At 40.8% G+C, this 18172-nt stretch overlaps 1 protein-coding gene across 1 annotated transcript in view; it reads left to right on the top strand.

Annotated features, from left to right (window-relative positions):
* Positions 1-18172, top strand: part of LOC121643693 (magnesium transporter protein 1-like) — a 77195-nt gene that overhangs the window by 54592 nt on the left and 4431 nt on the right. The window contains exons 7-8 of the mRNA XM_041991251.1: positions 16326-16389; positions 16503-16577. Of these exons, the coding sequence (XP_041847185.1) occupies positions 16326-16389; positions 16503-16539 (101 nt within the window). The 3' untranslated portion in view covers positions 16540-16577. The remainder of the gene's footprint in view (positions 1-16325; positions 16390-16502; positions 16578-18172) is intronic.

Raw genomic sequence — 18172 nt, 5'->3', positions numbered from 1 at the left:
GCAATAGGAGTCTCTACCACATTCAATACATTTAAAACCAACCTGAAACGATGGCTCAAGAGGAACCAGATCTGTGATCATTGATGTTATGCTTTTAAATGTCACTGTTGTATGTCTTTTATTGTGCTTTCTACTACGTCCTATGAATTGTCATTGACCGTTCGATCTTAGTATGTTTATTGTGTGTAGTTGTAATGTTTTATGTTTTTATCTCTCTGACCTGCCAGGAACTACAGATGTAAAGTAGCCTTTGGGCTAATTCTGGCTTATTTACATTTATATGTTCATGAATATGCATTGTTCCTTTGAAATAAATAAAAAAAACAATAGAAATAGGAGCATGGTGTTGCAGTGGATAGCAGTGTCACATGTAGTCCAAATGAATGTCCTCAACCCTCAGAAATGTGTAAATGGGTGCTGAATCCCCAAGATGTACAAAAAGTACAAGACAATATCCCATTTTTCTCACTATGTATGCATGTGCCATAATCTCACCTGCACTAACTGGACGTCAATCATTCTTCTTGTGTTGAGGTCCATCAAGAATAAGACCCATATTTAGCGCAGTGTATTGGGCTGTCGGCTCCATGTCCACGTTCAGCTCCCTCAGTCCTCATCTTTGTTTGCTGGATCAGGTCTGCTTAGGTCCGCTTCCACACAGGGTGAAACATAAATGTTGAAACATGCAGACCTTTTTTATACTTTTTTTTTGTAAGTGACACATACTAACAATTATAATACAATTACACTCAAAGAAAATCAAATTAACTAAAAAAAAAAAAAAAAAAAAAAAACTACCAAGAAAATAAAGCAGGTGCCAGGTGTACAGAATGGAAATGCGGACTTTGAGTGCAGACAGAACCTGTAACCCCCAATTTCCACCGAGTGCGTGTCATGTTACGGCTGCGCCGGGGTCTCCACAGCTCTTTGTGGCCATTTTAGTCAACAGTTTGGTTCCCACCGGGCGCCACAGTGCATGTGGACCTCCCTTCCTCTCAGCCTGAGCTCTGTGGACTCAGTGTTCTCTTTAAAAAAACAAACTGCTAAAAACGCATCTTTTTAAACTTGCTTTTACTTAGTTTTATTTGTTTTTATGTTCTCTGTGTGTGTGTGAAGCACTTTGTGATTTTTATCTTGAAAGGTGCTATAGAAATAAACATTTACTTACTTACTTTACTTACTTACTATGGACCATTCTCACTGACGTCACACTGTTTGTTAACACTGCCTTGTTGGGTTGCTAAAAGCTAGCTGGTACCTACTATGCTATAGTGACTATTAACTGTTCCTCTTTAGGGATGGTGCTAGTGAACTGAACACTTTCCAAATCAGTTTAGCTCTGATGTGGTCAGACAGGATATTTAGAAAAACGTGTTCTTGTTGGTGCTGAAAAATCAGATTTTCCAAATTCCTGACAAAAAAAAACTCAACAACATGCAACTGAGGAGACATTGCTACCTGAGTTACATTACCTTGACATTTACAGCTATCTGGTCGATGGACAGTCGCCCTTCACAGAGCCAGATTAGAGGCTTATACATATTTGGTGGCAGGATGGGAATCAGACCTTCAGCTGTAGAAAGTTCCCAAAAAAAGTGTTTCCTTTTCATGTCAAAGCTGAGTAGAAACCAGCAGATCCAGATAACGTTACCGCGATGCAAAGATCAGGGACGTCCGGTGAGATATTCAGGAGTGCAGACATGCAGCAGAAATTTCTCACAAAATATATAACATGAAACTAACCTGTATTTCTAAACTTTCAACCCCATTACTCCTACAGGATCTGCTTCCATGTCACTTCTTAGAGATCGTTAAACAAACTCAAGATCTACATAGCAATCCTGATGTAGATTTTTATTGTCTCCACTTAACGTGCTCTCACAGTGCTCATAGTTGAGGCAGTAGCTGATCCCAATGAGTTATATTTCTGACAAATAAGTCTAGACTTTTAAAGAGGAAAATCATAAAATGATTATAATAAGCAAACTTTAGTGGAATCTCAGTGAAACAAGCGCATTCTGAAGAAGGTGGGCATAATTTGCTCATTCATAAGAGACTTCCTTCTGGGACCAGGTCTATGCAGACTACAATGATGGAGTATGCTGGTCCACATCCTGGTCCAAACCTTCGCTGAAGCTCATTAGTGCCTCATAACGCAAAGATACACATAAGCTGAAGAATCCAGCGTCAGCTGGTGGAACAGGTCCAGAGCAAGGTTATAATAGTTTGGATTTTTTATTAGTTTTAGTTTTATTTCGTTTTAACTTTTTCTTTTCAGATTCAGTTAGTTTTAATTAGTTTTTAGAGCAGATTTTCTAGTTTTTATTAGTTTCTGTTTTTTGAAAATGCTTAGTTTTAGTTTAGTTTTTATTAGTTTTAGTGTTAGTTTAAGTTTTTTTTTGTTTTTTTTTGTCAAGGCATGGCAAATTTATTAGTATATCACATTTCATGTACAAGACAATTCAAAGTGCTTTACACAAAACATTCCAGCAGGTGCAGAAAGTGCATTAAAAAAACAAAGATTAAAAGAAATCCAATAAATGAAATAAAAACAGAACGAAGATGCTAAAATAAAATAGATAAAATGTAAGAAATAAAGTTCCAGTGTGGGAAAGACAATATTAAAACATGATTCCAGCTTAAAGAACCAGATCCAGATCTGGTCTCTAAATAAAAACTAGTCCATGCAGCAGAGAACAGGTGGGTCTTTAACCGGGATCTAAATAAACTGAGTGTTTCAGCTGATCTGAGGCTTTCTGGGAGTTTGTTCCAGACATGTGGAGCATAGAAGCTGAATGCAGCTTCTCCATGTCTGGTTCTGACTCTGGAACTGATAAGAACCTGGATCCAGATGACCTGAGGGTTCTGGTAGGTTCATACTGGGTCAAGAGGTCTCTGATGTATGTTGGTCCTAAACCATTCAGAGCTTTCTAGACCAGCAGCAGAACTTTAAAGTCTATCCTCTGACGGACCGGCAGCCAGTGTAAAGACCTCAGAGCTGGACTGATGTGGTCCACTTTCTTGGTCTTAGTGAGGACTGGAGCAGCAGAGTTCTGGATCAGCTGCAGGTGTTTGACTGATGTTTTAGGTAGAACCTGTAAAAACACTGTTACAATAATCAAACCGACTAAAGATGGAAGCTGGACTAGTTTTTCCAGGTCCTGCTGAGACATCACATCTTTTACCCTTGATATGTTCTTTTTTTTTTTTTTTCATTCACTTTTTATTGAAATTTCAAAAAGAAAAAAGAGACAAAATGGAAGAAGCAATACTCTGGTACACATATGTTACACAGAATGTAGGCAATTACAACCCGCACCAAGATACCAAAAGTTTTAAAATTTTGACCGTTCATATTCGGTAATGATGAAGTTTTAGGTACCAAAAAAAAATAAAAACAAAGTGAACTTATAAATAATGAACATTAATAACATTGTAGCTTAGAACAAGGGTGTCTAATCACCGTCTCACTTTCCATTAGGGATACATATACAATCGTAAATAAGACTAGGATTACCCATACACACCATCCGTCTCCAAAAAAAAATACCACATGGTCTGGGGGTAAGTAATACAATTCCTATCCCAAATCCCCTCTTAGTCGTTTCACATATTGTAGCCATCCTTCCCAAATGGCATTGAGTTTGTCCAGTTCCAATCTAAGAGAAAAAGTTAGTTTCTCAATTTGATAAATGTTTATCATTATTTCAACCCAGTCCTCTCCCTTAGGTGCTACCCCACTTCGCCACCTCCTGGTGATTGTCTTTTTACTGGCCACCAGCATGATCCTCAACAATTTGTAATCCTCAGGTCTCTTTAGGTTAAGCATGTTCGTCCTTCCTAAAAACATAGTTTAAAGGTGAGAGGGATATTTGTTTTCAGCACCTTATCAACACTCTTTTTAATCTCACCCCAATATTGACCTATTACTGGACATCCCCAAAAGATGTGATAGTGATCCGCTCTGGCTTCTCCACATAGTCTCCAACACGTTGCATCTACGTATTTTCTTTGTGCGGGTGTCACAAAAAACCTTGTTATGTTCTTCCATCCATGCTCCCTCCAAAGTGTGGAGCTGGTGGTCTTCCATTGTATTTCGTTTATTTCTTCCCAGTCTTCCCTTGGTATCTCAATATTTGCTTCCCTCTCCCACTTTCCTTTTATATAATCTGTGGTGTCAGTTTTCAATTCCTCTAGAGCCATGTACAGTTTGGAGACAATTTTTTGAACCAACTTTGATTTACATGCTTCAACCATTATTTTAATTATTATTGGTTGGGAGACATCTAGATTCTCTTTTTTTATTTCCTGCCCTACATAGTGTCGCAACTGGAGATATCTGTGGAAATCTTGATTGTTCAAAACATATTGATCCTTTAATTCCTGGAAACTCATCATTACCTTATCTTTAATAGCTTCCCAATACATCTTTGGCCTCCTTTCCCATTTTTTAAATGTATTATCTAACTTATTGGGTATGAAATCCGTATCATACGCAATCCATCTCAATAATCTACACTTACCCATCAAATTGTATTTAGTCACAATGTCAGTCCATATCTTAAGAGGTACTTCAAGCCATGGGTTTGTTCCTTCTTTTAGATAGGATCTTAGTTTACTGTCACTTATAATCGCCTGTACTGGAACATTTTCTATTAAATTCTCATCTATGTCCTTCCATTTTGCAAAATAATCAGGGTCACATAAGTGCAACAACACTTTGAGCTGTGCAGCGTAGTAATAGCTCTTTAGACACGGCAATGCTAGTCCTCCCTTTCCCTTTGATAGCTGCATTGTTCTATATTTAATTCTTGGCCTCAGACCTTGCCAGATATATCTAGAAATCATTTTATCCCATTCTTTGAATTCCGTCTCTGTCACTTCAACTGGAAGATTCTGAAATACATATAGCAGCCGGGGAAGAACATTCATTTTAACTATCTCTACTCTTGATGTTAGACTTAAAAATGGGATTAAGCTCCATTTTCCCAAATCAGCTTTTATTTTAGATATTAGCTGAATATAATTAGATGATTTCAATTGACTCAAATCTTGTGTTAGGTTTATTCCTAAATACTTCATTGATTTCTGTCCCCACTTAATTGTACAATTCTGTTCAATAACCTGATTTGGTTCGTAATTAAAAGTGATGACTTGAGTTTTTTGTATGTTAATTTTGTACCCAGATAGCTTCCCAAATTCAGCAAAGATGGTCATAAGTGTAGGTAACGATGCGTTGGGTTTTTCAAGATAAATAAGGATGTCGTCCGCAAACAAGGCTATTTTTTGCTCTTGTCCCGCAATAACTATACCTTTTATAACCTCATGCTGTTTTATCCACTGGCTCAAGGGTTCCAGGAAGATGGCAAAGAGCAGTGGGCTAACCGAACACCCTTGTCGGCAGCCTCGTTCTAGTGTGATTACATTGGACAAACTTCCATTGACTTTGATCCTTGCTGTAGGATTTGTGTATAAGGCCTGTACTAACTTTACACAAGTTTCATGAAAATTAAACTTCTTCATAACCCTATATAAAAATTCCCACCTAACCGAGTCAAAAGCTTTTTCTGCATCAATCCCCATTATCAATGCTTCTAACTTATTATTTGATATATACTCCATTATATGTAAGGTCCGGCGGATATTATCATGTGTCTGGCGGCGTTTGATAAAGCCTGTTTGATCCAAGCTTATGATATCTGGCAAAATTTTCTCTATTCGCCTTGCTAAGATTGCTGTGAAAAGTCTATAGTCTATGTTCAGTACACTTATAGGTCTATAGTTGGAACAATTGGTTTCATCCTTTCCTTCCTTCGCAATTACAGAAATAATTCCCTCTTTCCATGAATTAGGAATCCCTCCTCCTTTTAGTATCCAGTTGAAAGTCCTATGCAATAATGGTAATAGTTTGTGTCTGTAGATCTTATACCATTCAGAGATGTATCCATCAGCTCCAGGGCTCTTATTATTCTTGAGTTTAGAAATTGCCGTATTTATTTCTTCCACAGTTATCTCAGATATTAGAGCAGCATTCTGTTCTTCTGTTACTTGTGGTAAGTTTAGCCTTTCCAAAAAACTATCTATCTGTAATTCATTATCATGGTTCATTTTAGCATACAATTGTTTATAATAAAATTCAAAACATTTATGAATTTCTCCTGTTTTATACACCAATTCCTTCGTTTGTGGGTCTCTCATTTTGTAAACATTTCTCGCTGCTTGTTGTTTTTTAAGCCTATATGCTAACAATTTCGCAGATTTACTTCCAGCCTCATAATTTCTTTGTTTGGTGAAGATCAGTTTGTTCTGAATTTCTTGTGCTAGGATATCATTTATCTCTGCCCTTATCTTTTTAATCTCGTTACATTTTTCCTTATCTAATGTATTTTTGTGTTCCCTTTCAATCTTTTCTAAATCAGTCTGCAAAGATTTCAGCTTTTCCTGTTTTATCTTTTTTAAGTATGAAGATCTAGCTATTAGTTTCCCTCTCATTACCGCCTTACAAGCATCCCACAGAACTGACGGACACACCTCCCCATTATCATTGTCATCCACGTACTCCTGAATTTCTTTCTCAATTTCTTCCCTCATGCGACCATTTAGTAAATTTGAGTTAAGTCTCCATAATGTAGTTTTCTTTTCATTCTCCAGGTGCATTCTTAAATACACCGGACTATGATCGGACAAGTCCCTTACTCCAAGTTCGCAGCTTACCACCCTATATCGATCTCTATTATAAATTAAGAAATAATCGATTCTTGAGTACAGAACATGGGGTGCAGAAAAATATGTATAGTCTTTTTCAGTAGGGTTAAGTTCTCTCCATATATCTAAAATTCCAAGTTCAGACATCATTTTACAGATTTTTTTCCCAGTGACACTTTTTTGCACATTTTTCCCCGAAGAGTCTAATTGTGGATTAAGTCTTTGGTTAAGGTCTCCTCCCCCAATCAAAATACCTTCTACCTCTGTTGCCATTAAGTTAAACAATTGTTTAAAGAAATCCCAGTCTGATCCCGGAGGTGCATAAACGTTAAGTAGTGTGACTAGTTCTCCTTCCAATCGACCCGTCACTAAAATGTATCTACCTTCTTTGTCTTTTACCACTCTCAGTCTCTCAAAGCAGAGTTTATTTGATATCAATATAGCCACCCCTCTTCTATGTCCAGATTTATATGACGCTGAAAACTCCTGGTTATAACCATTCCTTTTTAATTTGTCATGCTCCTTGTCGGTTAAATGGGTCTCCTGTAAAAAGAGCACTTCTACCTTCTCCTTCTTCATTTTACTAATTATCTTACTCCTTTTTATCGGGTTGAGTACTCCGTTGACATTATATGAGGCAATTTTAATAGTAGTCATTTTCTATATTTTAATTTATCTATTCCCTCCTACTTATCCTTCCACCCCATTTGCTACAACACTTAAACGTTAAGAACAAGAACAATGAAAAAAACAATCGAACCATATTTATAACGACTTCCAAACAAGAGGTCCAAAACTTGACCTTTTCTGAGCCAACTCCTAGCTCTAAGGGATAGACCCTGGTCCATGCAGGCCAGGGGCCCTTTTGGCCTACATTGGCCCTGTTCATTCGTCCAATACTTTCAAGAAAATTAACATAAAAGAAAAACAGTCCCGACATGACCATTACTTAAAAGGAAGGGAACTCTCAGTTATTCTCAAATGTGCTAGCTGGGCGCATCAGGATACCTTAATCGTCCTATATGCTACCTTTCACCTGGCTTTATGCATTGTTCTTCACTGTTCCTCCTCACTGTTTCTTCGGAAAACCTGTAGTTTTTGTTTGTATCCCATTGATGTCGTCCCGTCCGGTTTATCCACTGCTTCAGCTCGACGCCACATCTGTCTCTGTATCTTCTCCATCGGGTCGATTGTTGGTTTGATGACTTCCACCTGGAATCCTCTCTCTACCATGTCCTTGGTTGCCTCTGTCGCTGTGTTATAAGTCCGTGTGTCACCCTCATAGAAGACACGGAGCTTAGCCGGAAATGGGGTCTGAAAACGGATCTTTTTCTCTTTCAGGATCTTCTTTGCCTCGATATATTCCTTACGCCTCTTCATAATCTCGGGAGCATAGTCATGATCCACAATAACCCGCCGCCCTTTATACATAAACCCTTTCTTTTCCCAAGCCAGCTTGATGATTTCTTCTTTGCACCTGTAACTCAGCAGTTTAACTACAATTGACCGTGGAGGCGCATCGCTTGGAGGGCGTGCTGACAGCGCTCTGTGAGCCCTCTCGATATTGAGTGCGAGTGACGGTGGCAATTCTAGTTGTTCCCTCAGCAGGTTTTCTACAAAGTCAGCCATTGACTCCGTGTTGTCCTCAGCCCCCTCTTTAACCCCGTGCAGTCTTATATTTTCTCTCCTGGCGCGCCCTTCTTGATCTATCAGCTTCTCCTCAAATCTCTTTTGAAGTTTAAGCAGCTCCAGTGTAGCTTCCTCCACGCTCTGAACACGGTCTTCCGTTTCAACTATGCGCCTTTCTGCCTCGTCAAGTCTGCCATTCGTTTTCGTGATCTCTTCTCTTATATCTTTAAGACTAGCTGCATTTTCCCGGCGAAACTCTCTTATCTCCCGCAACACCGTATCTAAGTCAGCCATGCTTTCAGCCACTCGCCTCGGTGTCTCCCGATGCGCCTCCGCCAGCACGGGGATAGCTTCAGCTGCTAAGTTTGCTAGCTCCGATGTTAGCTTATCGTGTTTGCTATCGTCTTTCGCGTTCTTCACCGCTTCATATGTCGTCTTTTTTGGTCTTCCTTTTGTCATAATCCCTGCCCCAGGTAATATATTCACTCTTTGTCCTTGAAAAACTTACATTTAAACCGTACGGGGCATTATTACTGCATAATGTCGGGGAGCTGTGTTCCTATGCTGCCGCCATGTTCATGGTTCCGACCGGAAGCCACCCTTGATATGTTCTTAAGCTGATAGTAGGCTGACTTTGTGGTTCCCTTAATGTGGTTCTCAAAGTTTAGGTCTGAGTCCATCACTAGGACCAGATTTCTGGCTGGTTGGTGGTTTTTAGGTGTAAAGACTGTATACAAAGTCTATAAAGTCTACAAAGACCATCACCTCAGGTTTTTTTGTTCTTAGCTTGTTTTGTTTTTGTCAGGTGCAAAATTCAAAATCATCCAAATAAACATTGTATACTAAAGACTACAAGATATAATTTTTAAAAATTGTGTCAGGAGGAGACATGAACAGCATCGATAAATCAAAAACAACAGCCAATAAGATAACAGCCTTAAGTTAAAAAAATGTGTGCTGTGCTGCTTCCTGAGATAGTGTGCTTGGTAAAAATCAACATAACCTACATACTAAAGACACACATCAACATAACATGAATCCATTCAAGAGACAGTTTACAGTCCTCCTGGCAGCCAGGAGTCTAAAGAAGCTCAATCTGACTCATCATGAACCTCAACAATCCAACGTACTCTAGACCAGAGGTTTAATTCATTCAGATGAAACAACTAGAGTTGCAGCAGCTTTAGTACAAATCACTGCAGCTGGTTATCAGAACCTCACGTGTTATACTGGACATAGATAGATAGATAATTTATTGATCCCGAGGGAAATTCAAGCATCCAGTAGCATATACATACATTAAAGGTTAGTACTTGACATTAGGGGTTAGTACTTAAGCATAACTAGACTAATTTAAAATTAAATAAAGGCAAAGGGAGATAAAAGAGACAAAATGGTAAAATTGTAATGTGTACTCAGCTAGATGTGCTGTGACGCAAAAACCGAACGAGAGTCATTATTATGGTCTATGTACATATATACTGTACAGGTGATCAAGTATGTACATATATACTGTACAGGTGATCAAGTATGTACATATATTGACAGTGGTAGTCAAACAAGGTGCATGAGTGAAAAAGTGCAGGATGTGCAAAAACTGCTGAAACAGTGTTTACAGAATGAGATAAAAACAAATGTGCTTACTAGCGATGCGCTGGCCGCCTCCTAACCCGCGGGTCAGGTTGGGGCTGGTCAAAGAATTTTCGCTTCACTGCGGGGCGGGTTGGTGTGGTTTACTATTCTGAAATATCTAGTTCTATCTATTAATTTTATTTTTTTGTCAAACTGAAAATAAAGACCTTAATCAATGTCTACATTTTGTTACTATAATATGTAAGACAAAATATTTATCAGTTATTTAAACACAGGTCACGTTTTATAACGTAATGTCCACGTAGGCGCGTAGTAGGCTACGCAGGCTACGTGCAGAAAGCGCCAAGCAGACAAGCAACAAAAGATGGAAGAAGTGTTGAATAACATTCGTTCGGGAGTTTACGTCCTTAAAAAGAAGAAAGAGGGTCAAATGGCTAAATCACAGGTTTGGCACAGGTTCAATGAGGTAATCAGTGCAGACAACAGCAGCAGCATTGGCTATGTGCTTTATAACACTTAAACGCTTTGAAACACTTTATTTATTTGCCAATTTATGTTTATAGGCTTAACGTTCAAATGAAAATACATTTTGTGTTGCCAGTTTCCAGTGCCAATTTAGGAGACCATATGCACCTTTCTCAGATTAAATAAAAGCATTCGTCAATATCATAACATGTGTTTTAATGGGGCGGGGCGGGGCGGGTCGGGTTAAAAAAATAGAAGCGGAGGTGCGGGGCGGTTTGGTGCGGTCCAATTTTTTTAAAAGAGCGGGACCCGCGGGTCGGAAAAAAAACCCGACCCGCGCATTACTAGTGCTTACAAATTAGAAAAAGGCACATGTCCATAAAAACTATTCAGACTATGGTTGTGGTTGTGACCCCTGCGCCCTCAGCGAGATGTTGTACAGCCGGATGGCCAGGGGTACGAAAGAGTTTCTGAGTCTGTTGGTGGAGCAGGTCAGGGACAGTAGTCTGGGGCTGAACACACTCCTCTGCCTGCTCAGAGTTCTGTGCAGAGGGTGAGAGGAGGAGTCCAGGATGGTCAGGATCTTGTCCAAGGTCCTCTTTTCTGCCACTGAGACCAAAGAGTCCAGCTCTGTGCCCACCACAGATCCTGCCCTTCGGATCACTCTGTCCAGCCGTGCTGCGTCCCTTTTCCTTACGCTGCCTCCCCAGCACACCACAGCATAGAAAAGGACACTGGCCACCACAGTCTGGTAGAACATCAGCAGCAGTTTCTTGCAGATGTTGAAGGACCTCAGCCTCCTTAGAAAGTACAGACGGCTCTGTCCTTTCTTGTGGATGGAGTTGATGGTCTCTGACACGATAAAGCAGTGAATATTTTACACACTGAAAGTGAACGTGTCTATTAGAACACAGAGCCAGCAGCTGGTTAAGATACTGATGTATCTCAGCTGGATGTTGATGTGCTTTTCTTTTCTTTTCTATGCTAAATATACATAACCTGCTGTCCAACACTGTAAACAAATGGACTTTCAGATTCGTGGTTTTTCCTTCCACATATTGAACCACCTGCTTCTTCTACAAGCCACTTTTATCTTTGGCATGGTCATAATGAAATAAATCCCAAAAAGGACTCTCCCCCCGCCGGCTAGCATCAAGCTAGTAAGGAACAAATCCGGCAGAGCGAAGTAAATAAATTTCATATCGACTCCGAGGGCTTATTTATGAAATAAATTTACAAAAACGAAAATGAAGGACCTATTTGCTAAAATTTTAGTTTGTTTTAGTTTGTTTTGTAAACACACAATACAGCTTCAGTTAGTTTTCGTTAATTTTTTTTTTTTAACTTTCGTTTTTATTTTTAGTTCAGTTAACGAGAATGTTTTGTTTAAATGTAGTTTTCGTTTTTTCGTTAGTTTTCGTTAACTATAATAACCTTGGTCCAGAGTTTATTTTGTCTAAATGGACACCTGCAGGGGGGATGGGAATTCTGGCATTCCATGCAAAGAAAAAAAAATAGTCTGAATGGAGAATTTTTGCTCCCTCCATTGTTGTCAATGGTACTTCTGTGCTTTTCTGCAACCAGTTTTCACTTTGCAGCAGCCAGTGATGAAACTGTACCGTCGGCTCCAAATGAGTCTATTAGTGGCGTTTATGGCGAGCCCATAGACTGTTTTTAAAAGATTGAAGCACCTCCATGACGTCACATGTAGGTTTCTGAAGAGCTGAATTGAAGCTCTTTTGGCGGTTCCCACCATCGCCATCTTGGCAGCGTCACACATGTCGTCATTCCCAGAAAATCAAAAAATGGGCAAAGAGGTGGAGCTGAGAGGGGACTGTGAAGGTATGGGTAAATGATTGACACCCATCAAACTCTGAGCTGCCTGTAGCTAAGAGCTAACTGAGCTAACCTGGAGCTAAAGGTAGCTAACCAGCTAACAGAGGTAGGTCGGCTAAAGCTAAGGCGTGCTGCACTCTTTCGTCTTGCCAAGGATATTGGATATATGTCAGTCATGCTGAATTTCAAGATTAAATAACATCCAAACAGATGAGTTAGAAAAAAATTCACCCCCCTCACAGTTGTGATGAAGGTAAACTTGACCTTTTAATCCTAAAATGGATTTTTGTACCAGGCTTTAAACATGTTTATTTCTGCTGTGAAGTTGGTCTTTTTAACATGGGAGTCTATGGGGATTTGCTCTGTTTTGGAGCCCCTAGTGGACGAGGGGGGAACTGCAATTTTTTGCACTTCAGCATAGGCTTCACAGAAATTAAAAGAACCAGATACCTGTTTTTGCACATTATGCTTTAGAAAACTGACGTATGCCAACAGTGGAAAAAACGTTTTGTCCTCGCAGGAGTCAGATGCATGCATAAAATCACCGAGGCCGATTCGATACACATCTTGATACGCTGCTAGCAATACGATACATTAACGATACAGTGACACCCCCTGCCGATAAGATGCGATTTATTGACTTGACAGCAATTTGACTTTATACCTTACAATGTGAATCGGTTAGATACTATTCATGATGCTATTCAACACAAAGCAAAGAATTTATAAGCCCACATCTGGTTTCTAAACATCACAATTATTGTCTCTTTCCCCGAGAAGGATGTATATGATACTTGATTGTTTTCTATAAAGCAAACCAATAAATTCAGCTTAAAAGAAGATGCAATTCATTATGGTCCATGAAGGATTGTTTTATCCTAATATACTAAATCACAAACCAGAATGTTGTTTTCCATTACTTTTGTTTCTACTCTCATTGTCTACTTATACATTTATTTGTGACATTTCTTTTGTGCCTCTTATTAAAAAAAGAAAAAAGAAGCACAGACCCCCCACCAAACCATTGTCTTTTTTTTTCTTTTGAGTATGAATAATTGTGGGCATTTTTTTTAAGTACCTTGATCTCCCCACAGTAAAGAATCCTTCAAAAAATTCCAGGATCCAGACGGATCCAAATGGATGCGTTCAAGGCGCTTCGAAAATGTGGGTTCAGAAGCGATAAACTATGTAATAATGGATTTAACTGTGGGTTTTACTGATACGGACACGCTAAGAAAGATAATTGTGCATTTAGCCGGCAGCTGTATCCGATGCACACCGAAGCTACTGGTGCAGTCGCATGGCAAACGTCTCTGACCACCGATTCAGATCACAATGATAAAATGTTTTTAGACACGATCTTCTCAGTGGTAATTGACAATACCTACTCCTTACTAATGTTCATGCTACAACTGCTTACATTAATAATAAAACAACAATAATTGCAACCGTCACAACCAGCTCCAAAACCTGTACGCTGCCTCGATCTTTTATAGGTGTGTATGTGTGGGAGCTGTTGCCTTTCTATGTGCTTGCCAGAAATGAACTTGTCTTGGTTTGATCCCACCCAGCCCTTAAAGAACTAAAACAATTTTGTAAAAATAGACATGGAAATTAGAATTTATTTTATGTAATCCTTGTTGATATAATATCAACTACCAGTTCAAAGCACTAATCACAGTATTTTAACCACTGAGCTTAAAGAATGATTCTGTCAGTGTCAAACTAACTTGAATGTACCAAAGGGAATATTGCTGCAAAAACAGCTTTGGCATCCTTTACTGGTGAACCATCATAGCATATAAGCAGTTGTTCAGTAAATTGTTTAGTAAGTAGCGGTCACTACCAAAGTGGTAAATGCATGGAGAGGCATTTATGGTTTTATTCAATTTAATTTGAGTTTTGATTTCTATTTATAATAGCAATAATATAAAACCTGAGCGAAGCATCAAAAGCTATTCCTAAACCTGTGCCAATGTCAAGTGGTAGACTCTTATTTTGAAAAGAATTGCGGACAGAACCAGAAGTGATGGTAGTATAGCAGCAGTTTGATACACGTTGAAGCTCTGTGAGTTTTTTTTTTTGTTGTTGTTGTAATAAAGAATTCCATGGTTCATTGTTTATTCTACAGACAGTTTTAAATATCTGATTATACATAAAAAAGTAAACATTCTTCAAGCAGTAGCAACATTTATAAACCAATCTCAAAGCCGTTGCGGCCGGTGTGCAACCATTTTGACAGTGGACGCAAAGTGGTGGTGACGATGACGATGGTAGCAACCACTCCCACCATTGTTAAACTCGCCCTGACGATGGTAGCAACCACTCCCACCATGGTTGAACTCGCCCTGACGATGGTAGCAACCACTCCCACCATGGTTAAACTCGCCCTGACGATGGTAGCAACCACTCCCACCATGGTTGAACTCGCCCTGATGATGGTAGCAACCACTCCTACCATGGTTAAACTCGCCCTGATGATGGTAGCAACCACTCCTACCATGGTTAAACTCGCCCTGACGATGGTAGCAACCACTCCCACCATGGTTGAACTCGCCCTGACGATGGTAGCAACCACTCCCACCATGGTTGAACTCGCCCTGACGATGGTAGCAACCACTCCCACCATGGTTGAACTCGCCCTGACGATGGTAGCAACCACTCCCACCATGGTTAAACTCGCCCTGACGATGGTAGCAACCACTCCCACCATGGTTAAACTCGCCCTGACGATGGTAGCAACCACTCCCACCATGGTTAAACTCGCCCTGACGATGGTAGCAACCACTCCCACCATGGTTAAACTCGCCCTGACGATGGTAGCAACCACTCCCACCATGGTTGAACTCGCCCTGACGATGGTAGCAACCACTCCCACCATGGTTGAACTCGCCCTGACGATGGTAGCAACCACTCCCACCATGGTTGAACTCGCCCTGACGATGGTAGCAACCACTCCCACCATGGTTGAACTCGCCCTGACGATGGTAGCAACCACTCCCACCATGGTTAAACTCGCCCTGACGATGGTAGCAACCCCTCCCACCATGGTTAAACTCGCCCTGACGATGGTAGCAACCACTCCCACCATGGTTAAACTCGCCCTGACGATGGTAGCAACCACTCCCACCATGGTTAAACTCGCCCTGACGATGGTAGCAACCATTCTTAGCAGTGGTCGCAACCACAGCCACGAAAAGATCTCGGCGCTGTTTGCTCAGAAACATCACACAGTCGACTGACGACACAAGTTAGTTTACTGGATTATATTGCATATCTACAGCACATTGCTCAAGTGCATCTCTGTATGACTAACCTTAAATCTTTTTGCAAGGTCGGTGTGTTGTGTATTGTAGCCTCGACTTGTTAGCATCCAGCATCTTCTCCCAAACTGCGAGATTCATTGTGTAATGGTTAACTTTGACATAACAATTGCTACATAACATATTAAAAATCAAAGAGGAAAATATATCTATGCTAGTTTGATAAAGTAGTGAAACCTGACAGACGAGGTTATGGTATGCTAATGTGGCAGAACACCGATCTGCAGTATAGTTAACCTGGGTGCTCCAGCACAGGGAACAGCAGCATATTCACTCTGTCAGTGACAACCTGGAAAACTTTGTGGATTTTAAAGCATTACATGTATGAGGACCAGAGTTATATGGAGTATTACTGTCACATCTTTTTTATATTGCTGTACCATAACCTCAGATCTGACTCTGCCAACAGAGTCAGATCTGAGGTATAATATAATATAATAATCTCTCACACGTTGTTAATTTAGAAAAAAGGTTTTTAATAAACAAGTATTCGTGGATTCAACAGGACAATATTGTGGGAGAAGGTGTGATGTGTTTTGTGTATTAATGTGCTGAAATTTCAGTTCAGTGGTAGCGGCTTCCATCTTAGAAATGTTCAGGATTTTTTTGCCATTACCCCTGCATCTGTCCTTCCTTAATCTGATGTCCTGAGAACAGCAGGGCTGCTGGTAATCCATCGTCCATGCAGCCACACAAGATGTCACAGTTTGATGTTAAATCTACTTTTTAGCAGGAAAAACCAGGAAGATTAAAGAGTTTAATTTGTCTTTTCAGAGTTATATCCATGGCAGCAGCCAGGCCCAGTTTGTGGCAGAGACGCACATCATCCTGCTCTTCAGTATCCTTCAGCTGGGTGTCCTCACACTCAGAACACACTCGTTACCTGATTTAAAGGAACCCTGCTGGCTTCAGGTTGTATTAGGTTCGGTCTGAGCCTTGACGTGCTGTCAGATGCTGCTGTTACCATGGGGATAGTTCTGCTGTGTGAGGCTGCGACCTCTGACCTGGACATAGGAAAGAGGAAAGGTAAGCACACGTGGATTATTCCAGTGTTTCATCTGATCAGCTTAATCTGGATTTTATACACAATCTGGGTTTATTGATGACCTCTCTCGAAGAGGACATTATTTTTTCCTGTCAGCTTGCAAAATATAAGACATCAAACCCCAGAAGCAGCACAAGGATAAATACGGGAAAAAAAAGAAAAAAAAGTTTGAGGTGTGTGTGAATGTGTACAAAACACTGTGTTTGAGTAAAATAATTATTAATTTAACGCTTTAGCCATTCATCTGTATGTATGTTCAAAACCCCTGAGCTCTGTCATTTTCTTGAGTTCAGATGGTGATGAAGAGGGTCCGAGTCCGCGGAACATAGCAGGGGTTGCAGCAAGCTGAAACCCGGTTCTATTCGCCTCGTTTTTTAAACTTCATTCATTTCAGTAATTCAACTTAAAAGGGAAAGTAGGACTCATTACATGGAGAGTGAGGTATTTCCAGCATTTATTTGTTCTAACTGATGATCACGGCTTCCAGCTGATGGAAACCCAGAAATCATAATCTCAGAAATTAGAATATGACATGAAATCAGTAAAAAGGAAACTGGATCCAGAACTGTGACCATGTGAGAGTCTAGTCCTGCATATGAACCAGGTCTTGGTCTGAGCTTCTGCATGGACTCCTGCCTCCATGCGGCGTGGATGTTACCAGCCTGTGGTCCTGCTGGCTGGAATGAAGACCAGGATGCTTCAGTCCTTCAGCTCTCCTGCATCGCTCCGTCTCATGTGTCCCATCTTCCTCTTGGAAAGGCTCCATAGAGTTTCTACGGGGTCCAGGTCTGGAGAGTCTGCTGGCCAGTCCAGCCCAGTAATCCTTGGTCCTTGAACCAGGTTCAGGTTCTTGTGGCAGTGTGGGCAGGTGCCGAGTCCTGCTGGAAAATAAAGTCTGCATCTCCACAAAGGAAGCATGAAGAGCTCTAAGACCTCCTGGTAGAGGCTGTGTGGACTCTGGACTTAGTAAAGTCTGGTGGACCAGCACCAGAGGACACGGGTCCCACATCACCACCCACTGTGGAAACTTCACGCTGCTTTAAGGGTCTTGGATTGTTGCCTCTCCAGTCTTCCTCCAGACTCTGGGACCTGGATTTCCACATGAGATGCAGAACTTGCTCATCAGAAAAGCCCCTTTGGACCACTGCTCACAGACCAGGTCCTGGTTTCTTTAGTCCAGATGAGACGTTGCTGACGTTGTGTTCAGGAGCGGCTGGACTAGAGGACTACGACATGAAGTCCAGGTCCAGGATCCGTCTATGTGGTGGCTCTGGAAACTCCAGCCTCAGTCCAGTCCTGGTGAAGCTTTTCCTGAACGTCCTCTCCAGCTGCTTCATCCGGCTGCTTGTTCCAGCTTCTCCTTCCTCTCAGCTTCTTCTTGATGAGCTTTGATGCAGCACTTTGATCATCCAGCTTCTTCTGCAGCCGCCTGCTGAGGCTTTTCCTCCTGGTGGAGGGAGGTGATGGTTTCTGCCCAGCTGTCAGGTCAGCAACCTTCCCCATGATGCTGGACTCTACTGGAACAGACTGAGACCATCTAGATCACATATGTCAAACTGGTCCAGCAAAGGGCCGT

This window comes from Melanotaenia boesemani, chromosome 7 (assembly GCF_017639745.1).
Source record: "Melanotaenia boesemani isolate fMelBoe1 chromosome 7, fMelBoe1.pri, whole genome shotgun sequence".
Classification (NCBI taxonomy): domain Eukaryota; kingdom Metazoa; phylum Chordata; class Actinopteri; order Atheriniformes; family Melanotaeniidae; genus Melanotaenia; species Melanotaenia boesemani.
The sequence above is the reverse complement of the archived record's forward strand: the minus strand, read 5'-3'. Positions and strand labels throughout refer to the sequence as shown.